Here is a 26567-nt window from a genome sequence, read left to right on the forward strand (position 1 = left end):
TATTTTGGAATGAGATAGTCACTTCAGCAAAGTAAACTAAATATACCTTTCTGGTTATAGTATAAATATCTTAATCTTACTTGCCACATGTGTGATTTAGCTTCTATTATAATCTGTCACCTATGCATAAACAATAGATTATGGTCTTGCAGAAGGAAGACATAAAAGGACCCAGTTTTAAAGAGTACTGTCATTATAATTTACTGGTCTTTTTTCTGTGTTTTGCCTTATATAGTCTCGTTGATGACTAAAAACATCAATTTACAATTTTATATATACTTACTAAAACGTCACATTTGCCCAATAAGATTATTTATGATTTTCATTACATGCAGAATATTAGCATAAATATTATTATATTTAATAGCACATTAAGTAAATATTTAAAATTTACAACAGGTAGCCTGCAGTACACCATGATTGTAGTCCTTATATGTAGGCCTCAGTGATTTCCCAATAGTTTACATGAACTAGTAAGGCTCGCTACCAGTTAAGTTGGCCTACCATGTCATGTCTTGACGTTGGTTCTACAGCCTCGTGATATTGGTAAACCTAACATGACGTTGCGGTCTCTTGCTTGACAAGCGTCAAATTTGACCAATAGGAAACAGAGTTTTTTCTAGCCCATCCAATAGAATTGTCGGGATCCCCAACGTGGGCGGCCATACTGAGAAACAGTGCGTATCGGGTTAGGTTGTTAGAAAGTTAATGGCTGGGGGAAAGAGAACCTCTTCAACCCTCGCTTCGGGAGAGTTTCTGGATTCCCTGAAGTAAAACAACGCAAATATCCCAAGAAAAGGGGCCTGGACGGACATTTGAGTCAACAACTACCTTGTTAACACACGTATCGTGAAAATAAGTATGCAGGATGCAGTAGCCGGGACGGCAATGCTGACGGACGGCTTCGAGGACGAGATTGACTCGGTGACTCCTCGCTCCCCAGTGGCAGGGATGGGGGTAGGAGCGACACCAGGAGGAGTCGGACTAGGGGGCATTGGGATTGGTGTAGGTGGAAAGAAAGTACGCTTGTACGGCGAACCAGGCGGGCCTGCTGCAGAAAGACTGGATTTCAAACTAGCGGCCGCGGCCGTCCTCTCGGGTCCAGGATCCGGCAGCGACGAAGACGAGGTTTCAGAGGTAGCTACGCTAAGCTAGTTAGCTAAGCCTTAGCAGAGCGCTAGGCAACATTCCTCTCCTTGCGCGATCTGGCTGTTAGCGAGCGAATTAACGTTAGCTCGCAGCTGGCAGTCACCCCCTCCCAGGCCGCTGATATTACGCAGAATAAACCAGTTAGTTAGATAAATAAGACATTTGTCACACGTAGTTCTCATGTAGTGTTTAATATCGACTATGATTGGTGAGACACGGACAGTTGTTCACGCTAGCCGGCTGAAATGTTTTATTTATGCAGCTCAGGCTGTGTCCACGGCCTAGTTTGGGTGGAAGCAGCGACGACGGCCTCGTTCGGTGCTGTAGTCTCGCAACACCCATCACAAGTTTGTAGCTATTCCAGCAACCGCAGCAAATGGAAGATGTCCGTAAAGCAGCGGACATACAAGGCCTGTGATCTATCTGCTGTTTAGTAGCCGTGGTGCAATTACGTCACTTTTCCAAATCATGTAAATTAACGCCAATCGTTCCTCGGCTAACTTTACGATCCGTTTTGACTCCGCTTTTCCTTCCAGAACTAGTCAAATTTTCGACAGCTAGTGTTGACAAATAAGCCAGCCTGTTTTTTTTTTCTCTTCCTTCGGCTCGTGTCGGTCAGACAGCCACCACTGCTGTGTCAACTCGATTTGCGTTGACACAATTGAGAGCAGCTAGAGTTCACGTTGAGAGGTCTCCAACTTTCCATGTGCTGGCACTGGCAGGTGTGATGGCATCTCCTCACATCTGCTCTACCCACTCCACACATATTTGATACATAGCTAGTTTATTCAAAATATTATCTCCACAGTTTAGGTGATCTCCCTTTCGGCTTTTGTCAAAAAATAATAATTATATTTGTAGTCTGACTCATCAAATGCCTTAACTAAATTGTTTTACTGCATATCTTTTTTATGTCAGTGCCCAATCTAAAAACATTGCTTCTCAGACTAACTATTGTCACATAATTCACTTAACCATCTCATATGACATCAGCAGACTCAGGAATGGAACTTGTCAGACTGCTGGATGGTAAATATTTGATTTGTGCAAACCTATCAAACCTCTCAGTTTAATAACATTTTCATGGTAACCTAATAATCATCATCTAAGAGGTAATGTAATATTCTCTCCCTGGAACCCCATAGTTGAAGAGCATAGGGTGTCAAATGAGTGGTTATTGTTTTGCTGTACATATTGCTGTTGAGCGATCTTTTCCTATACCAAACTTTCTTCTGACAAGTTGCGGGCAATGACAGTTACACAAGTAAGGATGTCAACTGTTAAAATGTCTATATAGCCTGTCAATTTCCATCTGAGCATCAGCTGTTTAGCTGTAGAAGAAAGAACTAATATTGATGAACATATATGTGGCAGTACCATTGAATGAAATGGCAAATAAATGGCCACCAGATCATGTTTCTTCATTTAGCTGCACTTGTATATGAATCTGAAAAGTAGCATTTGTTGTGGTGCCTTACGCCAGTGGAGAACTCACTGCTCTGGGCTGTAGCTAAAATCCAAGCCCCAGGATTAAGCAGATGCCATTCCAGGCCTTTCCAGCTCTCTGGATACCAACAGTCTGGGAACTGTAGTTCAATAACAGTGAAGACTGATGTCTATTGTTGATTATAAAAGCCGCTGTAGAACAGCATCCCCCATGAGTGGCTGTGCTGCGTGTTTCTATGGTATAGCTGAATTCCTCCACATTACTGAATGCTAACGCTTTCCCACCGTTTGCTTGTGGTACAGGGCTTTATTTGCCTGCTGCAGTTGAGGGTTCTACATATTAGGTTGTGTATCATCAACAGAGGTTGTGTTTTATTGTTAAATGACAGTAAGTTATTCTGATTCTGTAAAGTCTGTCCTAGTCAGAGAGGTTGCATGTCCTGCTCGCTATAGCTAATTTATATCCGGTCCAGCATTCAGGATAAATGATTGACTCAAAACAAGGAAGTAGGATGCTTATTACAATTTAATGAAGTTACTACTAAGAAATTGTATGAGTCTGTGATTGGTGTTTTTTTTTTTCCCCATTGCCATCATAATGAAACCTATACACTATCCTGCAGTATAGATGTAATCAGATGAAAGAATAGTGGATTTAAAGTAAATAGCTGTAATTTGTAGAAGTTATTTTCCCTTTTTGTTGTCTAGTATTATTTTTTATGTTTTTTGATAGATATTGCCACGTGTACCCGGGGTTCAACCAAGAAATTACTTCTAAAAGAGCCGGGGATCAAAAGTACCATCATTAAATGTTAGAGGAGGAATTAAAATGATTTTCTGTGATTTGTGTACATCGGCAAAGTGTTACAATTCAGGAGTAAAACTGGTCTGATGGGGTTATTATTAGGTAGGAAATAATGAATGTAGTGTAGTGTATTTTTATCTGGTTGGTATAGAGATAATTGAATTTTGAAAATATTAATGAAATTCCTTCTACACTTAACAGTGAATAAGACCTCTGTCCCAATGCGCGCACGTGTTTACATGCAGGTTTTTTAAGACCCCTTTCCCAATGCGTGTAGATGATAAAAGGTCAGAAGTTACAAGCGACAAGCTTTCATTGCCTCCATGACATACTGTTGACAGTGGAGTCCTGACCTCTTGTTTGTGGACTCAGTGAAACTGAAAGCGTCCTGCAAAGTACAGCGTTCACCTAGTTTTGTGTTTACATCAGTTTTGATTGGAGCCATTTTTGCAGGGATATTTGACTCAGAATTGGACACAGATTAAACTTGGTTCCATTTCAGACAATATCCAGATGTTGGCAGGTGTCAGCAGGATTTTTGACCAGTGGACAAGGGGCTTAAGTCATTGTTTTAGTATGCGCACTTGAGACTGTAATACACAACAGTCAAATGTGCCATGGCTCAGGGATGAGACTGGTGCTCTGCTTGGGCAGCTGACTTTCCAAGTGTTGAAGCGTTGTAATTCCTGGCTGTAATTCTTCAAAATGTTGTGACTTTTTTTTATCCCTGTATTCATTTTTGCCTTCCTTCAGTTGGACGACACTGTAAATAAAGAAGGGCAGCATGCCTGTGGTCTGTATCACGGAGCAAGTTCAACTTATCCACAATATCTTTAAGCGAGCTGGCTTGACAAAACCAAACAACGCCTCCTTGCAGATAAACATCACCTCAAAGGTGGAAATCAATTTTTCAAGTGAATGAAGGTTTTGCCAATATAGCTGCACTTGCATTAAAGGGACAGTGTTTATTCTAGGTGACCAGTCACAAACATGGAGAGGCCAAGAGCCACATACTTCACTCAAGAGCAACAAACTCTAATCCTGAACAAATCTGAGGAATATTAATCTATAATACAGGATAAAAACAGCCAAAGGCAGTCAGGAAAGCTGGTGAAACATTTGCAGTGTGTTTGAGTTAATAGTCCTAAAAACATCAATGACTGTAATCAATGATCAGACTATAATCACAACCGTTTGTTCAGATAAATTAATGGCTTGCTTAGATTCATCCTTATGACATCCAAGTCAAAATTAATGCTATTCGTTCAGCTGTAACGTCGGTGGAGTTCAATGGTTTTAGTGACGAATGAATGCCCCCCCTCAAAAAAAATTAACTGCCAAGTAGGCTTATTCACAAAATCCACAAGTTCAACAAGTTTTAGATGTCGTGCTGTAATCAATTTCTAAATAAGGCTTGAATTGTCATACAAAGGTGTGTAGAACAAGGAACTGGCTTTAAAATGAACTGCAGTGAACAGGAAAGTAAAACTAATCCAGGAAGCCTGCAGGAGAGAGAGTGAGGAGGTAAACACACTCGTAAATACAGAAATGGCTTATAGGTGAGGTTTTATTAGAGTGTATTTGTTTGTTATATTACTTACATTATTTTACATTGACCACTTAAAAGTGTCAGCATTTTCTGTAGCTTTTCTATGTTGTGCAGTGTTGTTGAACAGAAGCCTAATGATTATTCTTGTCATCCGTCTGCCTGTGTCTCCCAGGTGGAGTCATTCATTTTGGACCAGGAAGACCTGGATAACCCCATCATGAAGACGGCATCAGAGTTGCTTTTGTCCAGCGCTACAGACGGAGTAGACTTGAGGACGGTTGATCCCGAGACACAGGCCCGACTTGAAGCTCTATTGGAAGCTGCAGGTATGGCTGCTTTGTCTGGACTCCATTCAGCTTTACAAGGCTTGACACTTAATTTGTAGTTGACCAGTACCCCAGCGGCCGAACCAAATTGGCTCCAACCAGTCTTTTGTACTCAGACTCAGTAAGACTGTAACTTTCTGGGTAACTTCTAGTTTTTCTCTTGCTATCCCATTTCCAATCCAGACAAAAGGTCTTTGTCTGGATAATGCCTGAGGCTCAAGGCTTTTTTTTTTTTCCCTTAAAAAAAATAGAAATAAAAAAAGAGCACCTGATGGTTCTGCAGTGTCATATCAGGAGACACTTTGAACGGGATTTTGGTAAATTAGTTTGATTACAAGGTGTAATCTGGCTGTAAGAAAGACTGTGTTGTGTAATCCATTAGGGCTAGGTGTCCTGGCCTCCTTTGGGCTTATGAACATTACCCGGCAGATTAACCCTGCAGCTCGCTTGAGCTTCCACTGCATGCACCGAGCTTGTGTTGAAAGGCTACTGGATAATCTTATTCTTTACCTCTATTTACCTGACTACTCTGAAAACAGTGGGAATTTACAACTACAACAAAAAATAAGAAGGAAAATAATTTCATATGATATTTTTTTTATCATGAATCGTGAGATTTTCGTCATGATCCCAGCAGAGACGGGTGTCTGGGTAAATATTGAGGCAAATTCAAAGTGTATTGTGATGCACTTCAGCCTTGGTCAGTCATTCTCTATGTTTACACAGCAGGCAATATTCTGATATATTAGCTGCTGCCATGTAAACAGCATTTTATGATGACCGTAACCTGAATGAGGTCGGAGTAAACAATAATCAGATTAAGGCGTGGAGTAGTCCTACCATAGCCTCAATGTTGACGTGCTTTGTTGACATGTATACACCTCAATTGCAAAGTGAAGTCACGCTTATAAAAACACAGCCCCACTCTTTCTGATGCAAATGTGTGATGACTATCGGAGGGCTGTAACAAGCTCCACTAAAATACAGTTGTCCACCATCATAAGTTCCGGCCCTGTTTTCAATGTTTTTGACCCCACATTATTTCATAAGACAATCATGTACCAAATATTTTGTTATTTGTTGATAAATTGTTCTCGTGCTACACTTAATTCCGAACTCCCGAGCAAACTTTTGCAGAGGGACACATGTTTGTTCTACGGTACGTCAAAGCATCCACAAACGTTGAGCTTGAAGATCCTCCGGTTTGGTTAAAATCTGCAAACATGGTAGTTTCTCAGTGACGTCAGTGATGGCAAACAAAGGTTGATCAGACAAATGCTGAAATGCTCACTGGTCAATATGATGGGTGACGCAGCTAGGTATAACTTGTTTGAGATGGCATCACCTAAATGTGAACATGGGTGGTACAAATAAACAACGGTGGAGGGCAAACTAGCTCTCTCTGACATGTTAGAACCCTCTTGCCAATAATTCACACTGAGCAAAGGAATAAAAATCTACAGAAGTGTTTTTATATCAGTGACGATACTCTATTATTGAGAATATCAAATTAAAATTTGCTTTTATCGTTGAGCTCAATTGCAAAATTTCGTCGTTTCAGCCTTCTGCTATTTGTTAGAATTTTTATTCTGATGCTGAGTAAATTTTGCAGCTGTATGGGCTGACTTTCTGTTCAAGAAGGACTGAGTCACTGTTCCATAGAAAGAGCAACTGAAGACGGTTGTGTCTTCAAAAGTCAAGGTACTACCTACTGACGCACAAAAAAAAAAAAAAAAAAATCAGCATTTGCAACTAAAGTGATCACATTTATTGCTTGGTTTCATGCCCAATCCATTGTGATGTTAACGTGTTGGTCATGTGAGCATTGAAGGGCGGCTGGCCAAACCCTTTGGCAAAAAACGCCCCTCATGGATGTCCCTCACAGCTCTATGATGGGTCATGATTCCATAGTCGTGAATGGTGATTATTTGGCCAATAATCTCGTCAGACATCTTTGTCTTTTCTTGAATCCTTCAGTTGTTCATAGCAGTGACTGGCCATGTGTGTAGTAATGATGAAATGTGCTGTACTCCACTAGCTGTTCTCTCATTAATTCTCACAGCTCCACTGCCATAGTCTGCACCATTTCCTTGTGTACTGCCAGTGGGTAGACAGGTCCTTTTCAGAGGAGATGAGCGAAGCTGAAATTGGGACCAAATTCTGAACAACAGCCGGGAAGTTGTGTACCACTAGATAAAATCACAGCAGTGCAGAGGGCTGCGTCATATATTAACAGTTGTTGTGTATCCTATTTAAGACAGTAATGTTGCCTTTCTTCTCTAAGAACCACTGTGAGATGAACTGAAAAGAGAGGAGCTTCTTGTTTGGAGCTGCCACTGATAATCATTTTCACTCCAGTGGCAATCATTTCAGTGATACACGTGCTGGATTTAGTCTGTAAAGTTCACTTGTATTGGTTCAGACAGCTTGTATCCGTAAAAAAACAAAAAAAAAAAGGATAAATTATTTCAGCATTCCATGTATCGATATTCCCACCGTCTCCTCTTCCTTCTCCTAAATACCACCAAACATTAATAAATCGTTCATGTTTTATAAGACACATGGAAGAATTTCTTGCAAAATACGGTTACAGCCACATCTTACGGTCACTGATCCCCCATCCCTCACCCAGAGACTCATAACACCTGCAGCTTCAAGCGTCAAAGCTAACATTACCGTATTCCTCTGCGCGGTCAGATTCTATCACCAAAACCACAATACACTTCACCTGAAACCGAGTATCATGTCATCTAACTGACAACAAAAAGGTTTGAAGCTGCACATTCGCTGTTTACAGACTCATAAAACTACAAATAAGATTCCTCATTAACATCGCTGGAAAACTCTCTTCTCTCAAGTTTCTAGATTTAATACACCTCTCAGGAATCCTTGACACTAAAAGTGGAAACATGGCAGTAATGCTGTATTTTGTACTGCTTTATTGTTTTTATAGTGATTCTCTTGTTTCAAAGATGTAAATTGTTAAGTTGCATCAAGTCTGAAGGTGAGAGTGTTAGAACATATTGTAATGATAGATAGAAAGTTAGTGTATCGAGGTGAATACAAAACTGATGACTGATTTCATGGAAGCCTGATGTATGTTTAACAATCTAAATACATTTGATATTAAAAAATAATCAAGTATTACAGGATTTAGGCATGTTACCATGCAACTCAATGTCATGCAGGATGAATTCTTGAAACAGCAGAATCTTTGTAATAATCAATATAGCACCATAACAACAAAGAAATAACCCAGTATTAATCCGATGTTTGCCAGAAGAAATCCTGACAATACAGTATATCAAGAGTTAACGTTAACGTCTTTTTTTTTTTTTTTACAGCTGAATGAGACACTAAACAAAAATCTGTAAATGCCACATGAAATCTAGATTTAACACACTTGATCAGTAAGATGGTTTTGGTGACAGAATTCGACCGTGAGGAGAAATATTTTGATACCTTTCAGTGCTTGATGCTGCAGGTGTTCGCAGGCTCACAGCAAGTCCATGGTGTTCACAGATGTCAATGTCGTGTCAGATTTTGTGAAGATGAAGAGTGGAGGTCAGAGAGGGCAGGGGCAGCGCTTATTCTGTTTGAGTGAGGGAGTGGCAATGAGCAACATGTCATTCACAAAGAAAAAAAAACAGTGGGGTCCGAAATTAAACCTGTGCGTGTCATATCAAGATGTCCATGGGCCAAATGCCACATCGATTTATCTCAGATTCACTTTGAGCCTTTTACCAATACAGGCGTAATCGTCACTGCATCTGTGAATCTTTACACTGCTGAATTGCTGTCGGTCTGTAGAACATTAATGTAGCTGGAAAAATGCGGCCAAAACATGGTGCTGAACATTTATCAGTTGACCTATTTATTTTTACGTTGAAGCAGTTGAGATGTCTCTGGCTTTGAACCAGATTTATTTTCTTGAGCAGCAACAAAGCACAACGTAAAAAAGAGCTTGCGAACAACACTTTTCAGCCAACAAATTGTATTCCCTGTTGAAAGTAACTAAAGTAACTCCTCTAAAGTCCTTAGATGGCGCTAACCAACACTAACGTTTTGGGATGAACAAGAATATCAGCGTGTCAGTGGAACTGACCGACATTGTGTCTTTTTTTTTTCTTTTTTTTTTTAAGATACATTTATATCACTCCTATGAAGTTTTGGTCTCATCTCTCCTTTGGCCATAATCAGTGATGAAAACAACAATAGCTATGATTCATTGCTTTTTCCTAATCTTTTGAAAATAAGTGAAAACATTACAATTTCAAATTCACAGTGTTTTCATGTGTTTATTTCTAGTATGTGAAATATGATTATTATCGAAACTTATTTCATACAGATTTGATTCTCGGTAAATATCTGACATCAGCCAAAATACGTTGTGTGAAAGAAGAAAAGAAAAATCCAGTACTGTGCATCCCTACTAACATTGCTACACCTTAACCATGGATACAGCAACAGACTCTAGTGCAACGTGTTCTCCATGAAATATCACAGATGGAGTGAAGACGAACTGGAGTACGATTTCAATTTTGCACATTTTCCTAGAATTAAACAAAGCTGAGAATTTCCCTTTTTACCCACAACTTTTCCTTAAGGCTGTTGTACATCTTTCTGGACATTAAAACCGAAAAATAAAAATGAATCTTACCCTTGTGAGGGCTCATATTTGTGCAACAGTGTGCATCATAATACCTATTTAACCTGCAGTGTGAAGGTGGCAATAGCTTCAATCGAAACAACAAAAATCACCAGCTTGTCTCCAGAGTCACAGTCTTGACTTTTGAGCTCAGTGTCAATTTAACTCGCAAACGAAGAGAGTTGACTCTCATTAGGTGGTCGGATATTTTCGAATACAAGTGTGAAACCGTGTTATATAAGTTTCCAAATATGCTTTCCAAAAAAAGATTAAGAAATTTCCATCCTCAGCTGCGATGAACACACATGGTTTCTTTGTTTTCTTCGAGGGTATTTATAGTGTCGTCAAGCCTCGATGTATGTTTAGTCTGTTTGGTGTCCCCTTGCGTGCCCTGAGATAATGATATGCAACACAGTAAATCATTAATGATCAATTCCTTCAATCTTGTTTCGTCTGCCTTGCGGACTATTGCGAAATCCTTGTTTGAGAGTGGCGCTAAGTTTAGCCCGGTGGTGAAAACACAGGAGGACCACAAGGACTGGAGCTCACTTCTGCCTTGCTAATGGATGGGTTGAAGCAAAGGCTGAGGAGTTAAAAGCCAACACTTTTTTTCCTCACTCCTTTTATTCAGTTTTACACATGCGATAAAGATGTATATTACCACATAGAAGGGCACAAACACAGGAATGACTTTGCTGATGGGAAATGGTCTGTTGGAGAATAGATCCTTCAGTGTAGGTCTTCAGCAAATGTGTTTTTCCCTTTCCTCTCTTTGACTTTTCTCCTCTATCCTGACAAAAGCTCATAGGGTTGCAGTGATATTTTATTTTCACAGCCTACAGTGGTACAAGCATTGAACGTTACCAGACCATGTACATTTGCTTCTTCATGGAAAGAAATGCAATTCAGATGGGGGAGTTTTTACACATACTTTCAATAGAAAATAGTTTCAGTCATAAAGAAGTGTTTGTTCCGCGCAAAAAAAAGGAACCCTTTAAGTCTTATTATTATAATTCATAATAGAGTAAAACTGTGATATTTTCATACCCATGAGAATCTCATACCATTGCAACCCTACAAACCCACTTCTCTCACACAGCTTGTGGTTTCCCTCCTGGTCTCTTGTGCTCACATTCACTGCCTGTTACCTATCTATAATTCACACAGGCCACGACTTTTTCACTTCTAACATTAACAGCCTGAACTTAAACCAACTGTCACTAGTCCACAGAATAATCCTCACCATTTCAGATATGTTTTTACCTGGACACTCCCGTAATTTGTGGTATTTTGTCTATTGTTTTCCATTTGTCCCAGTTATTAGCAGAAATAAGGGTATTAAGAATCATAGATGGCGTATTGAAATGATTTCAAATGATATTGAGCCATATTAACAAATGCTTGTGTGTTTTCTGTGTGTGATTTTTTTTTTTTTTTTTTGGTATGCTGCTACTAACCCTGGATTGGATTGGCTGGACTGGACTTGCTTCTCCATCTGGTCTGGTGTGGTTGTGCTCCCCCTGTGGTTTGCCTTGCCCTATGCACCTCTGCCCTTTTGGTGTTTGGCAGGCATCGGTAAACTGTCCACTGCCGATGGTAAAGCTTTTGCAGACCCTGAGGTGCTACGACGATTGACGTCATCTGTGAGTTGTGCCCTGGATGAGGCAGCAGCAGCCCTGACACGTATGAGAGCTGAAAACACACTCAACGCCGGCCAAGCCGACAAGTATGTATCTTGCCCGTACTGACACAAGCATATACCTGTTAGTTTTGTACAAAGTTCTTTTTACAGTATGCCTACATGTGTGCGCGTTTGCTCCCCTTAAGGTGATGTAATTGTGAGGCGTATGTGTATTCACCTGTCACAGTGGCAGTAATTGTAGCAGTCTGGTTATTTTCAGCCGTAGTTTAGCAGAAGCGTGCTCCGACGGGGACGTCAACGCTGTACGCAAATTGCTGGATGAGGGACGGAGCGTCAACGAACACACAGAGGAAGGAGAGAGCCTACTATGCCTCGCCTGCTCAGCTGGCTACTATGAACTTGCACAGGTATGTGAAGGGGGATGATAATCGGCATATTCTAATTTTATATTTACAGTATCTTTTAGCTGCATATGGAAGTAATCACCTTTTGCCCATGGCACAGTCACTGGCGAAATGCTAAGTTGTCAGTCTTTGTGATTGGATGATGTCAGTGATGATGTAAGCTGTTGTCAGATTATCCTTGCATTTGTTTGCTAGTCAGAAAATGATAATTCCCACTCGATATATATTCAAACTTGGATCAAAATTTGTTTTAAGCGCATCTACAATGTGCCCACAGCAACCCTGTGGTGTGTGTGTGGACTGCTGGCGACACACGCATAACACGGGGCTTGTAATGTTAATGTGGACATGCAAAGATGCACCAGTCACAAATCAATGAGAAATGTCAACTACAGTGTTGGTGCAGCACATTTAACAACAGACAGCAAACATTTATGAAGTCAATTCTGCTTCTGCTTCTCATTGTTTGTGCAGCCGTATTCGATGTGATGTCAGATACAGCCTTCAATGTTTTTGTACTTAATAAATGACAGATAAAAAGTAAACAGATAATATATTCATAAATGTACACGATGGAGTATTTTCATCACTATTTAATGGTTCTTCATTGATGGTTTTTAATTTGAAATAATTTGATAATGTATCTTTCCTCCAGGTTTTGTTGGCCATGCATGCCAACGTGGAGGACCGGGGCATAAAAGGGGACATAACGCCACTCATGGCTGCTGCCAGTGGAGGTTATGTGGACATCGTCAAGCTGCTTCTGGTACATGGAGCAGATGTCAATGCACAGTCCTCCACAGGTAAATCCGCACTTGACTGCTCTACTGTTCTCGTGGTCTCTCCATGCTTGCTGGTCAGGTTTGAATCTTTCTGCTGCGTTTTGTCTCCCCAGGCAACACAGCTCTAACGTATGCATGTGCCGGTGGCTTCGTGGATGTGGTGAAGGTGCTACTGAAAGAGGGTGCTAACATTGAGGACCACAACGAGAACGGACACACACCTCTCATGGAGGCGGCCAGTGCTGGCCACGTAGAGGTGGCTAGGGTACTCTTGGAGTACGGAGCGGGTATCAACACGCACTCCAATGAGTTCAAAGAGAGTGCTCTCACACTCGCCTGTTACAAAGGTCAGGACTTTATATATTCTTCATAATTTGTCACGATATTTAGGTTTCATACCATTAACACACACTTCAATCATTTTCTGTCTACAGCAGACAAATGTTAGAAACCCAATTTTTGTTTGTCTGACCCAGGTCACCTGGATATGGTGCGTTTTCTGTTGGAGGCTGGAGCAGACCAGGAACACAAGACCGATGAGATGCACACCGCTTTGATGGAGGCTTGCATGGTGAGCATCTGATCCAAATCATTATTTCCATGCTCCCTTCAAAGCTTCATTCAAAACTGTCTCTATCAAAGCGAATGTTGCTGGGACCTCAATTCCTGAGAGGTATTGCTTGTACCATTGATGTGATGCTGGAATGCAGGATTCCCATTGGCTGCTGTTTGTCCAAAATGAATCGGTGTGAAAAGTAATGCGCTGAGCTGACGCCACCGCAGCTTCAAATCTGGATGTATGGGGTCGCTGGTCTCTGAGTTCCTTGTGGTTGGGCGTCATTTGGTATTTAGCTTGACTGTTTCCAGGATGGTGGCTAAGTGACATACTCTTATTTTACAGATAAGTGGTACAGTAATATATGTTTCTGAAAACACTGAAGGTGAGAAATAGGCAATGTTGTAACAGCATCTTGGTCACCACTGCTTCGTCTGATGCCTTGACCAGAGAAGCAGGAATGTTCAGGATCCATAAGAGAATGAACAGGACAAAGAGTGGAAAGAGGGCCAGTCGACAAATGACTTGCTTTCTGGACAACAGCACTGCCTCCTTGATTTTGCAGCTTTGGATCACTGGTGTATCACTAATCCAATATTACAAGTTACCCATAAATACTTTGAACTAACCTGTGAATTGCATGGGAGATCAGGATCACAGCAGGGTTTTAAACACGTTCGTACTGCAGCACAAACAGAGCGTTTTTTTAAACGACAATTCTTTAATTTTAAATGCCCGGAAGAAGGCCATCGCCCTGGTGCATTTCATGTGTGTTGTGTGGCTACAACGAAGTGCCATGAGCGTAATCTAACAGCAAGAAAAAGTTTGGAATCCGAAAACGGGAAAGATGCACCAAAAACTGTTTTGCCTAATTGCAAGTCTGAAATTTGAAATTGAATTGTCTCTTTTAGCTCAGTTCCATAAAAAGATCCCCATATATTTATTCAGGTGCTTATCTCTACATTCTTTGTGTGTCTCGCTGTCCCAGGACGGCCATGTGGAGGTGGCACGGCTGCTGTTGGACAGCGGTGCGCAGGTAAACATGCCAGCCGATTCCTTTGAGTCACCGCTTACCCTTGCAGCCTGTGGAGGACATGTGGAGCTGGCGGCCTTGCTCATCGAGAGGGGAGCCAACTTGGAGGAGGTGTGTAAAGAGGGATGTTGAGACACCAGCACAGTGCGTCGGTGATGACAGTCACTGTACCAGATAATACCTAAAGCCTTTATTCTGAATTTGCTGCCTTTATTTTATTGCTTTTGTTACAAAAGTAGAAGACCATGATGTTGAATGATTTAGCTCGTCCGTTTAGAATCCCAGCAGCTTTTCTCACTTAGTTGTGCTTTAGCTTAAAACTACTAGAGACAAGTTACAGTTTGTTTTTCAGCTTTACAAGATGTACTTCTCGTAATCCAAGCTGAAATTTCTCTGATCGGGTCGTTTTATTTTGAAAATTGGCTGACTGTAGTCTGTTTCTGTAGCCACTTTCAAACAGGAATATCTATAATATTACACCTCAGTGTCTGCATGAACGTATACAGAGACTGAATGGGGCTTTAATCCAGCAGTGGAGGTCGTAATAGTGCCAAATCAATAACTGATCAGCTTGTTGCTAATCCTTGCTTTTTTTCCAATCCTGATCATTTTGTAGAACACCTGAAAATTGTACAAATTCACATATTCCAGCAATATGCAGGCATTGCTTGTTTCTGTGGAAACAAGTACAGTGTCACAATGGTGGGTTAATTTTTATAACGGCAATGTTGCATACATGTGACTTTGTTCGGCTCAAGTCTGAATTTATCAGCTTAATACGACTCCCATCAACACTGTTCTGCTTTTCAGTAGAGTCTCTGTATACCAGAACCGCTGACACAGCACCAGAGCTTTCATTGTAGTCAGAATGTGATACAGTGGGATCGAGTCAAATTGCATTTCTGCTGATGACTCAAAATCACATCCTTTTCCCATTTCTGCCAAATATTTTCCCTTGATTTTGAGGTGCTAGCCCCTGTATTTTTTTTTTTTAAATACTGTACTGTATGTTAAGTGGCATTTTTGGGAAAATTCTGCTGTTTATGATGTTGCAAAATTACAGTCAGAATCATCTTTTTTGAATGAAACACCACAGATTTTCATGGCCTGCGTTTTTGTTCCTCCTCACTATCCCTGGGTTTCAGTTCCAAGTTTGTTGTTGCTAAGCTGCATTTTTCACTGCATTGAAGATTAATTGATAAACTAACTGTAGGTAATGGACACAAAAAAAACCAGATCCAAAGTCTTAGCTTTAGGTCACTGGTTAAAGGTTTGACCCAGGTGAGAATACACATACAAGACGAGCCAAGTCTATTCCGCATCAGCTGATTCCTCTGTTTGTGTCCAGGTAAATGATGAGGGCTACACACCCTTGATGGAAGCAGCGAGAGAAGGCCACGAAGAGATGGTAGCACTGCTGCTGGCTCAAGGTAAGAAACTGGCTTGAGTTTAGGCTCCAACTGGCTCTGTGCCTCAAACATTATCTGGTGAAGTTTGAATCAACCTTGCTTGGCAGGGCTTCTATGATGTACTGCGTACAGTTTTAGGAAAATTTAGAAACACAACGACAGTTTCCGGAGCCTCCCGTACAACACAAAAGATGTAGCTATATCTTTATAGGATTGCACACCCTTGGGGCGTCGACACTTTGTTGAGCACACTTAATTCTTTATATGATGTACTTTTGCATGTAGTTTGACACCTTGTGGTAAGACACGGTAGTGTGGTCTCAACTGTGTTTTTGTTTTTTTGCTAAAAATTAAAGCGGTTTGAATATTTTTGCACTGGCCCAAGCTTGTCCATTAAATTGTAACATCCAGGTCTATAAATTTATATAAATGTGCTTGTTTTTTCAGTTAAAAAAAAAATCCTGTTTGTTTGCATACTGATAATACAATTACTCGTGTCACCTGGCAACAGCAGCACGGCAAAGAAGTTTCATATTTTAATAATTGATTGCTATTTTAGGTGCTAACATCAATGCCCAGACAGAGGAGACCCAGGAGACGGCTCTGACTCTAGCATGCTGTGGAGGGTTTTTGGAAGTGGCGGACTTCCTCATCAAGGCAGGAGCTGACATTGAGTTGGGCTGCTCAACTCCACTCATGGAGGCAGCACAAGAAGGCCATCTGGAGTTGGTCAAATATCTACTAGCTGCAGGTGAGCTGCAAAAAGCCTGGCAAAACACACAGAGTTTGCATAGCTCGAGTAGAAATGTCTCAGTTAAGCCGCTGTGATTTCCATCGTAGTCTGATTATTTTGATTTTCCCTTCAGGGGCAAACGTTAGTGCCACGACGGCGACTAATGATACAGCATTGACCTACGCGTGTGAAAATGGACACACTGATGTGGCGGATGTGCTGCTGCAGGCTGGAGCTAACCTGGTATGATTTTCACATAATGCCATTTGTGTATTTGTTGAGAAAACATTAAAACCAAACAGGAATGTTGTTAAGTCATTTGTATGCATATATTAATTAATTTAAGTGTGAAAGTGCTTGTTCATGTTAAAATTATCCACTTAGCTTTGAAGAATCGCCATATTGACTCTGACCGTTGTATTATCCCATACTGAGTGCAAGTCATCGTTTGATCTCTTTTTCCCAGGACATGAGTAGCTCATCAGGTTTTGACTGAAGACCTGGCTATAACGACCTGTTTTCTTCCAGGAACACGAGTCTGAAGGGGGGCGGACGCCCTTAATGAAGGCAGCAAGAGCAGGGCATCTCTGTACAGTGCAGTTCCTTATCAGCAAAGGTACATTTGTCCCTTTTGTTTGATGAATCAACTGAAATGCTATTATTTAGGAAATGATTAGTTTTAACTGAAATCCACCAAACTATATTTGGGTCTTCTACATCAAAGTTGATTTTTACATAACCAAATGTTAATTTTAAGCAGACTTTTTTATTAGATTTAACAGCTTTAAATATTTTTTCATGAGGATTCGTTTGACATATCAAGTTGCTGTTACCTGTGTACCTTCATGAAAACCTAGAACTGTGTAAAATCTTTTTCATGAAGCGATGTCTTTTCACACAGAGTAGCTGCAGTTTACAGTTCCTTTGGTTGTCTTTGTTGCACCTCTTTGTATCCGGTCTTTCTGTTGTCATCCCTGTTTTCCCTTCTTTTCACCTGTTTACAAATGAGAACCTTTTGAAACGCAAAGCCAATTTGAGTGAGAGTTCTCTGGAGTTTGAGTGTATGAGTCGATCTTCTCTCCTCTTTGTCTCTTTCTCAGGTGCTAATGTGAACAGAGCTACGGCCAATAATGATCACACGGTTGTGTCTCTGGCCTGTGCTGGAGGACATTTGGCTGTGGTGGAATTGCTGTTAGCACACGGGGCAGATCCAACACACCGACTCAAAGTAATCATGGATAAAACCCACACAGTATATGCTATTAGCATTATGCTAATGTCTAATAAACACACCTGATTAAATTTCCTATGTTTGCCTTTGTAGGATGGCTCAACCATGTTGATAGAAGCTGCTAAGGGTGGCCACACTAACGTGGTGTCCTACCTGTTGGACTACCCCAACAACATCCTGTCTGTCCCTGCCCCTGATCTCTCCCAGCTCACTCCCCCCTCACAAGATGCCTCTCAGGTAAAAGGACCAGCAATAAATTCTGCATTTAGCCGTAATACCTTTTTATTATTTTTGAGGACTGATTGTTAAACACTTTCTCCTCTGTAACAGGTTCCTCGTGTCCCATTCAAGGCTCTCGCCATGGTGGTGCCCCCTCAGGAGCCTGACCGAACCCCATCAAACATTGCAACACCCCCACCTGTCAAAGGTAAGCTGTGCTACAAGTCCTTTAACTAATCAAGTAATTTTATGAATGGGATAATCAACAGACTCCATTTAGGCAATTCAATGCTGATCTTTACTGAACCTCATCCTTGTGTCCCATATGTCAAAAATCAGGCGTGTCCAAACAAAGACAGGCAGCCCTTCAGCCCGGTGTCCCCAGTTCAGTTGGCCGGGGGCCTGAAGCAGAGCCTCTGCCGCCCTTCCACTTATGCCAGCCTTTAGAATGCATCGTGGAGGAGACGGAGGGGAAACTGAACGAATTGGGCCAGAGGATCAGCGCTATTGAAAAAGCCCAGCTTCAGTCACTAGAGCTCATTCAGGGGGAGCCACTGACCAAAGACAAGATTGAGGAGCTGAAGAAGAGTCGGGAGGAACAGGTAATGTTTTGTCTCTCCCTGATCTAGGCACATTCCTCTTTTTTGTATTGTCAGTATTAAGGATGTTGTCATAAAAAGCAAATTCAGATGTTGTATACATGGCACATTGTCAGAAATTGGTCAAACAAGGACGTGGCTGTTGCCCACTTAGGTGCAGAAGAAGAAGAAAATCTTGAAGGAGCTGCAGAAGGTGGAACGCCAGCTGCAGCTGAAAACACAGCAACAGTTCACCAAAGAGTATATGGAGGCGAAGGGCTTAAAGGAGGAGCAGGAGGCGGGACAGAGCCAGGGCCCAGGTCCGGGACCTGGAAGTACGTCGTCTGCTCCGGGGCCCCTTCCCATCATGCCAGGTGCCCCAGTACACACAAGCTCTGACACGGATGAAGAGGCCAACCGAGATGGGGAGCAAGAAGAGCTGCCTGGAGAGGAGGGGGATGAGGTGACATGCCCAACAATTTCATTTAGTTAATTTTTAGGATATTACATGTGACTCCAGCTACATCAGGTGTACTGTTTATCTTTTTTAGGAAGAGGAAGATGATGATGAGGTGTCTGAGGATGAGGCAGATGGAGAAGAGGATTACACCAAACTTCCTCAGGTGGGCACAATTCTGTACCGGGATGGGCCACAGCAGCCTCCTCTTCCCCCTTCACCACAGGCCCAGCCCCAGCCACCGCCTCCGCCTCTCCAGACTGCCTTCGTCCCCATCCAACCGCTGCCAGACTACAACCCTGCAGACTACCCAGGAAGCACCAGCCCAGAGCTGCAGAGGGTGCTGGTAGGGCAGCAGATGCAGGGCCAGGGTCAACAGTTGGGTGGGTTAGCCCCAGGAATAATACCTCAGCAGGCCCCTGATGGGCTCATGGTAGCTACACCTGCACAGACGCTTACAGACACGCTGGATGACATCATGGCAGGTAGGTGCTTATCTTCTCGCAGCTTGAAATGCTAATTTAACTCCCAAATCAGTATGTTTGTGTGACTTTTTCCTTTTTTGTTTCAGCTGTAAGCAGCCGTGTGCCCATGCTGAACACCACCACCTCGCCCACTCCCCTTTCCCAACCGCCCACACAGACGTCTGCAAACATTGCCTCGCCACCCTCTGTCCTACCACTCTACCCCTCTGTCGACATAGATGCACATGTAAGACACCCTGTCATTTTCGTCACTCTCACACTAACATCTTATTCTTAACTGCCAATGTAAGTTAGTACATACTTCAAAAAGTCCTTAAAAGTATTTCCTTGTCAGACGGAGAGTAACCATGACACGGCGCTGACGCTGGCATGTGCAGGAGGCCACGAGGAGCTTGTGTCTGTGCTCATTGCACGAGGAGCTAACATTGAGCACCGGGACAAAAAAGGTATTTAATAATGAAATGGGCACATGAAAGGGACTTTGAAAAGCATTGTGGACAGATGAGTGCTCTCTTTTCATTTTGATCAAAAATAGATGTTTGTAGGACCGGCAGGCCTTCATATTCCGTCTGTTGTCCACAGGTTTTACCCCTCTGATCCTGGCTGCTACTGCTGGCCACGTTGGAGTCGTGGAAGTGCTCCTGGACAAAGGGGGGGATATTGAGGCTCAGTCGGAGAGAACCAAAGACACACCTCTCTCCTTGGCCTGCTCTGGGGGACGCCAAGAGGTAAAAATCTTGCAATCTTGCTTCATCATACAGAAATGTTGTGCAACATTATCTTGTCTTATAAATATCAAACTTCTTCAGGTTGTGGAGTTGCTGCTGCTACGGGGTGCCAACAAGGAACACCGCAATGTTTCTGACTACACACCTCTCAGCCTTGCTGCTTCTGGGGGTTATGTCAATATCATTAAGATACTCCTCAATGCCGGAGCTGAGATCAACTCCAGGTGAGGGAACACAGTATTAATTGTGACCTGATGCTGTCGGTTGAGCAGGTCTGCTGGTGCCGTGTTCCATTTCAGGGGAAATGAATTTCCCTGACTTAGAATGTGACATCATTTTAGTTCCTAAAAGCAAATGATAATGCAAGTAAACTATAACCTGAAAACGGCTTCAAACACTTTAACATTTCTGTCTTAATACATATTTATACAAATGTGCGAGTATTCATGGACATAATGTTCTCTTGACTTTTTGGCCCTCCTCTCAGGACTGGAAGCAAACTGGGAATCTCTCCTCTGATGCTGGCAGCAATGAATGGTCATGTCCCAGCAGTGAAGCTGTTGCTAGATATGGGCTCGGACATCAACGCCCAGATTGAGACCAACAGAAACACAGCTCTTACCCTCGCCTGCTTTCAGGGCCGGGCTGAGGTGGTTAGTCTGCTGCTAGATCGCAAAGCCAACGTAGAGCATCGGGCTAAGGTGAAGAAACGTGATCACATTGCTATTCGTAGACTGCACCCCTGATGTTGGAGTGGGGGTCAAATAAATGGTCGTCCTTAAAAATAATACCTTGCATATTTTATATGTTGAACTTCAGACTAATTTGCTGTCTTCTGTAAGTTAAGTGTTATTACATTCTGGTCTTGCTAACTGATTCCTCACTGCATGCAGACTGGTCTTACTCCTCTGATGGAAGCAGCCTCAGGTGGCTATGCAGAGGTGGGTCGAGTGCTGTTGGATAAAGGCGCCGATGTCAACGCTCCCCCTGTTCCCTCATCCCGAGACACAGCCCTCACCATTGCCGCAGACAAGGGCCACTACAAGTTTTGTGAGCTGCTAATCAATAGGTGAGATTCTTCATTGAAGCACGCTCTTGTTTTCTTATGATGAAATCATCTCCAGTTGAATCTAGCAGTTGCCAATAGTGTTTTTTTTTTCAGTCTATAATGAGGAAGAAGGAAGCAATACAAAACATATTTTCTGCCTGTTATCACTGCTGATCAGCCCTTCCGCGTCTCCCTGCCGTGTTCGCTGCAGTGATTTTCTTCATCGCCACTTCCTATCTTTGCAGGGGTGCCCATATTGACGTACGTAACAAGAAAGGGAACACGCCTCTGTGGCTGGCAGCGAACGGTGGTCATTTTGATGTGGTCCAGCTCTTGGTCCATGCCAGCGCTGATGTGGATGCAGCAGACAACCGCAAGATTACACCTCTCATGGCTGCTTTTCGCAAGGTGCAAAGTGATAATGTTTTTAGTGTGTATAGTCATTGAAAGATTGGCATACTTCTGGATAATAACATTTTAACTTGCTATTTCAGGGTCATGTTAAAGTGGTACAGTACCTTGTGAAGGAGGTCAACCAGTTCCCATCAGATATCGAGTGCATGAGATATATCGCTACCATCGCTGACAAGGTAGGCATGGAATTCCTTTTCAGGCTTTCGACTAAATATCTCAAAATGTCAGTGGAGCTGCTCTATAGCTGCTGGTCTGCTGTCATTGCAGGAGCTGTTGAAGAAGTGCCACCAGTGCATGGAGACCATTGTCAAAGCCAAAGACCAGCAGGCAGCAGAAGCCAACAAGAACGCTAGCATTCTCCTCAAGGAGCTCGACCTGGAAAAGGTAATGTCGGGTTCTGTGGCTGTGCTTAGGAGGTTGAACTACATGGATAAGGACAAACATTAACAATTCTCTGTGTCGTCCAGTCTCGGGAGGAGAGCAAGAAGCAGGCTCTGGCTGCCAAGCGGGAGAAGCGTAAAGAGAAGCGCAAGAAGAAGAAGGAGGAGCAGAAGAGGAAGCAAGAGGAAGAGGAGGGCCAGAAAACCAAGGAAGAGTCCTCAGATATGCAGGAGCAGAAGGAGGATTCAGCTGATGGTAACTTCAATAACTTTGGCTTTAACCCTTTTATGTACCTGGCATGTGCCCCAGGCTACACTTAGGCAGAGTAGTTCTCTTTGCTGCGTGTGTTCTGAGGAGTTTTCCAATAAGATTATTATCAAAATCCTCAACGGTCTCTTGTGGTTCTATTTCCTGTACTTGACATTCATACCGTCAGCGTCACTGCCAGTATATTGATTGTTTAAATTCCAGGAGCACAGGTCCGCACTAAGTTGATTCATGTATTTGAAGGTGTAGTGGAAAGAACCCACAATGTTGCCCTGCTGCCTCGCATCACCTCTGATATAATGCAGCATTTGCTTTTATTCTTCTTTTAAACACAAAGTCCTGTAGAGTCTATTTCATGAATAAAGGCACATTGAGATTCACAAACTTCTGTCAGCCAACACAGAAATCCTCACATTCAAGGAACAGTAAGAGCTTTGGCTGCTCATTACCAAAATACAACCCGCCTACATGACCGCAGCATACTTTTGGCAACGTGTCTTACCTCCTACATTCTCCTCTCAGGTGTCGAAACAAAACTGAATATTTCTAGTAGTTGACAGCGTGTGACAGTACATCTCTGATCAATGTCTAGAGTTCTTGTGGCTCTAGTTCATCTAGAATTATGTGCTTGAACCACTCCGCCTCACTTATACCTGTTTGTCCTCCCTCAGAAACGGAGGTTCCTATTGAGCCCCCCAGTGCAACTACCACCACCACCATCGGTATATCCGCTACTTCAACCACGTTCACTACAGCTTTTGGCAAGAAGCGAGCAAGTGTGGCCACCACCCCAAGCACCAATCGCAAGAACAAAAAGAACAAGACCAAGGACTCGTCGCCCAATGAACCCATCATATTACAGGATCCGCAGGTCAGGATGAGTTCCCACTGTGTGTTCACATATTTGTGACGTGCCAAAACATGTTTATAATCTTGTACTTGGTTCCGTTTTCACTAGGTTGCACTAGCGCAGCACAAGGCTGACAAGAACAAGATCCATGGTGAGCCACGGGGTGGGGGTGGGGGAGTGACAGGTGGCAACAGCGACTCTGACCCCTTGGATAGCACCGACTGTGCCAGCGAGAGCAGCAGCAGTGGGGGCAAGAGTCAGGAGCTCAACTACCTCCCTGACCTCACTTCATCCGCCTCCTCCTCCTCCTCCTCTTCTTCCTCCTCCTCTTCCTCAGTCCCCTCTTCAGGAGCTGCCCAGTCCCTGGCCCTTTTACCTGGTCCAGAGAAAAGACACTGTCCCCAGCCTCAGACTGAAGGCAAGGTGGACAAGGTCACAGTCTCCATTTCAAAACCAACGCAAAAGTGAGTGGAGGATTTTTGTGTTTATTTATGTGTGTAGCTGTTAAGAATTTCTATTAGCGGTAAATTTTGCTGCATTTCTGACATTTAGTCTTCAACCTAAAATCATATTCCAGGTGTTTTAACAACCTAATACAAATACCTGATCCAGTTGAAAACAAGTTTATCCCATTTTGTCACAGAGCTCCGGACATGAGCGACTGCACCTCCAACTCCCTGCCCTCTCCATTTAAGACCATGGCTCTTCCAGTCACCTCACCCAACAGTAAGCTCAGCCTCACGAGCCCCAAGAGAGGCCAGAAGAGAGAGGAAGGTTGGAAGGAAGTGGTCCGGAGGTCAGTGGTTCATTTAATCTTTAAGAATTATTTGGTTTTAGAGTTTTCATCTGACATGTATGCATGTATGATTTGTCTGTGTGTGGACATATGATCATTTTTTCCCCATTTATTGTATTTTTTATAGATCAAAGAAGCTTTCTGTGCCTGCCTCTGTTGTGTCTCGTATCATGGGCCGAGGGGGCTGCAACATCACAGCCATTCAGGACGTGACCGGAGCTCACATCGACGTGGACAAACAGAAGGACAAGAATGGGGAGCGGATGATCACAATACGGTAAATACAGACACCGCCCTCTGGTGGACTGTAAGCACCACTGCAGAGGGAGAATTCACAGTTGTTGAAATTAATAAAACATGTTGGGCACAGAATGATGTCATCAAATTCCTTTTGCCAGTCCCACAATAAAAAGATTAGAATATAAATTTTGGGAAAAATACACTGGTTCAACAAATGCATGGCTTGATGTAATCTTTGAACATGTCAGGGGAAATGCAATTTGCATCTCTCAGGCTGCAGCTTAAAAAACGAATTCACAGATGGTATTTGAAAGCTTGCCTTGACTATCAGCTGCCATGTACGGCCGGCAACAGCCTATAAGTCTGTCACCAGTGAAGTTGCTGTGGGAGAGAGAAGAAGCAGAAATACGGCTCCTCTTACAGGCAATCATAATGTGGAGATTTAGATTATACATTTCCAATTTTGCACCATGAAAGAATTTTAGGGAGAGAATCACTTCTCCCAGCCTACAGCAGTGGTAATAGAAGTAGAACTGAACACACCAGCTGTTGATTTAATAAGAAACCAGTGGCTCTTGATTAAGTAAAAGCTTTTAACTGTGCACTGCAGCCAATCCACTGCTGAGGGCTAGAAAAGTGATCTGCGACCTTCATCAGTGGAACCTTTCATGATTGAGTTCTGTGTAGGTTTTTCAAAATTGCGATATTGAATATTTCAAGCATTGGGCCATTGACGAGACCAGTTTGGTTTGTCGTGAAAGTTAAATTGGTTTTCACTCTACAAATATTTCTGAATGAAATGTGCTCTGTTGTTGCAGAGGAGGCACAGAGTCTACGAGGTATGCAGTCCAGTTGATCAATGCTCTGATCCAAGACCCCGCCAAAGAGCTTGAGGATCTGATCCCCCGGAATCACATTCGAGCCCCAGGCTCCAAAACCACGTCCGCCTCCTTCCCCAACACCACAGGGGCCACCAGTGGTTCAACCACAGGGCCTAAGGCCCTCAGCTCATTGGTCACCTCCACAGGCGTCTCGTTCCAGCCTTCCTCATCCTCGTCTTCATCCTCCTCTCAGGCTGGGGGTAAGATAGGGAAGGGGCTGTCATCAAGTGTCAGACAGCCTTTCCCGGTATCTCTGCCCCTCGCGTACGCCCACCCTCAGCTAGCTCTGCTGGCAGCTCAGACCATGCACCATATCAGACACCCTCGGTTACCCATGGCCCAGTTTGGTGGCACTTTCTCTCCTGCTGCCAGCACCTGGGGGCCATTCCCCGTGCGGCCAGTTAGTCCTGGTAGTGCTAACAGCTCCCCAAAACACAACGGAGGAACCACCAGTACCGCAGGTCAGGCCAGACCCAACTCCACCCACAGTGAGCACAGCAGCACTGCCAGCTCAGGAGCCCCAGTCGCCACCACCAACACCACCACCACCAGTGCTCCCAACACGTCCTCAACTGCAGCCTCACCTCATACCCCTAATCCCACCCCATACAATCATCAGCCAAGCGTCCCCACCCCATCCTCCGTCAGAAAACAGCTCTTTGCCCCTGACTCAAAGCCTGTCGGGGTCACAGCTGTGTCTGTTGCTGCCACTGCTACTAGTGGCAGCAATGCAGTACGAGGCACAGGGTCTCCTGCTCATCACAGTTCTACTACAACTATTGCCAATGCCTCTCAGCAGTCAGTCGGACCCATCTCACAGCCACCCCTCCAGCCCACTAAAACAGACCCCAGCAATGTTGCCTCTTCTGGAAAAGACAAGCCCTCTCTACCCGTGGAGAATCAGCCTGCCTCTGTCAGCGAGAGCATCAACTCGGTGGATTTCACCACCCCTGCTATGGCTTTACCTCCCAAACCAGAACCTCGACAGCAGTTACCTCCCCCACCCTCCTCTGTACCATCCACAGAGGCTCCACCACCTCTCCTCAACCCACAGCCCAGCTCCCACCTCCCCTCCGTACCTCCCCCTGTTCTCTCTCACAACGTCGCACACCCCAACAACACTGTACCCCACTTCTCAGCCCCTGCACCAAGAGTCTCCCATCGTATGCAGCCACCAGGGCCTTACTACTCCCTTCCTGAGCAACAGCAGCAGCAGACGCAACAGCAACAACAGTCTGTGTTTGTGCCCTTCAACGCTCAGCAAGAATCTGCTAAACAGACTCAAAACCAGACGACCCAGCCCACAAGTTTGCCTCCCCAGGCCCAAGCTCAGGCCCAGGCTCAGGGCTCCCTTCAGGTCTCTGCTAACTTGGGAATGATGAATGGTTCTCAGATGCAGCATGTGACCAGCGCAGGCAAACAGATGCCCCCTAACTTTGGTCCCGCTGGCCTCTTCAATTTCAGCAGCATCTTTGATAATAATAACCAGGTGAGTTGAAGGACCCATCAG

At 43.4% G+C, this 26567-nt stretch overlaps 1 protein-coding gene across 7 annotated transcripts in view; it reads left to right on the plus strand.

The window, feature by feature from the left end:
- Nucleotides 1–682: 682 nt before the first annotated feature.
- The window catches only part of ankhd1 (ankyrin repeat and KH domain containing 1), a 28440-nt gene continuing 2555 nt past the window's right edge, over nt 683–26567 (plus strand). The window contains exons 1-34 of one of the 7 annotated variants that reach the window (XM_086223187.1): nt 683–1137; nt 5122–5275; nt 11493–11649; nt 11810–11972; nt 12625–12772; nt 12865–13098; nt 13228–13320; nt 14288–14451; nt 15689–15770; nt 16309–16500; nt 16616–16725; nt 17011–17098; nt 17583–17710; nt 17807–17950; nt 18044–18140; nt 18272–18534; nt 18686–18973; nt 19062–19452; nt 19539–19678; nt 19787–19898; nt 20035–20180; nt 20262–20404; nt 20668–20881; nt 21074–21249; nt 21474–21636; nt 21723–21818; nt 21910–22026; nt 22110–22278; nt 22962–23161; nt 23249–23291; nt 23478–23604; nt 23784–23936; nt 24064–24213; nt 24995–26546. In XM_086223187.1, coding sequence (XP_086079313.1) covers nt 862–1137; nt 5122–5275; nt 11493–11649; nt 11810–11972; nt 12625–12772; nt 12865–13098; nt 13228–13320; nt 14288–14451; nt 15689–15770; nt 16309–16500; nt 16616–16725; nt 17011–17098; nt 17583–17710; nt 17807–17950; nt 18044–18140; nt 18272–18534; nt 18686–18973; nt 19062–19452; nt 19539–19678; nt 19787–19898; nt 20035–20180; nt 20262–20404; nt 20668–20881; nt 21074–21249; nt 21474–21636; nt 21723–21818; nt 21910–22026; nt 22110–22278; nt 22962–23161; nt 23249–23291; nt 23478–23604; nt 23784–23936; nt 24064–24213; nt 24995–26546 — 6873 coding nt within the window. In that variant the 5' untranslated portion in view covers nt 683–861. Of the gene's footprint in view, nt 1138–5121; nt 5276–11492; nt 11650–11809; nt 11973–12624; nt 12773–12864; nt 13099–13227; nt 13323–14287; nt 14452–15688; nt 15771–16308; nt 16501–16615; nt 16726–17010; nt 17099–17582; nt 17711–17806; nt 17951–18043; nt 18141–18271; nt 18535–18685; nt 18974–19061; nt 19453–19538; nt 19679–19786; nt 19899–20034; nt 20181–20261; nt 20405–20667; nt 20882–21073; nt 21250–21473; nt 21637–21722; nt 21819–21909; nt 22027–22109; nt 22279–22961; nt 23162–23248; nt 23605–23783; nt 23937–24063; nt 24214–24994; nt 26547–26567 lie in introns of all 7 variants that reach the window. The other 6 variants (XM_086223181.1, XM_086223185.1, XM_086223186.1 and 3 more) reach the window with 6 other exon arrangements.

The sequence above is a fragment of the Aulostomus chinensis genome, chromosome 13 (genome assembly GCF_037954235.1).
Source record: "Aulostomus chinensis isolate RoL2024-O1b breed Wild chromosome 13, RoL_Achi_v1.0, whole genome shotgun sequence".
NCBI classification, from domain to species: domain Eukaryota; kingdom Metazoa; phylum Chordata; class Actinopteri; order Syngnathiformes; family Aulostomidae; genus Aulostomus; species Aulostomus chinensis.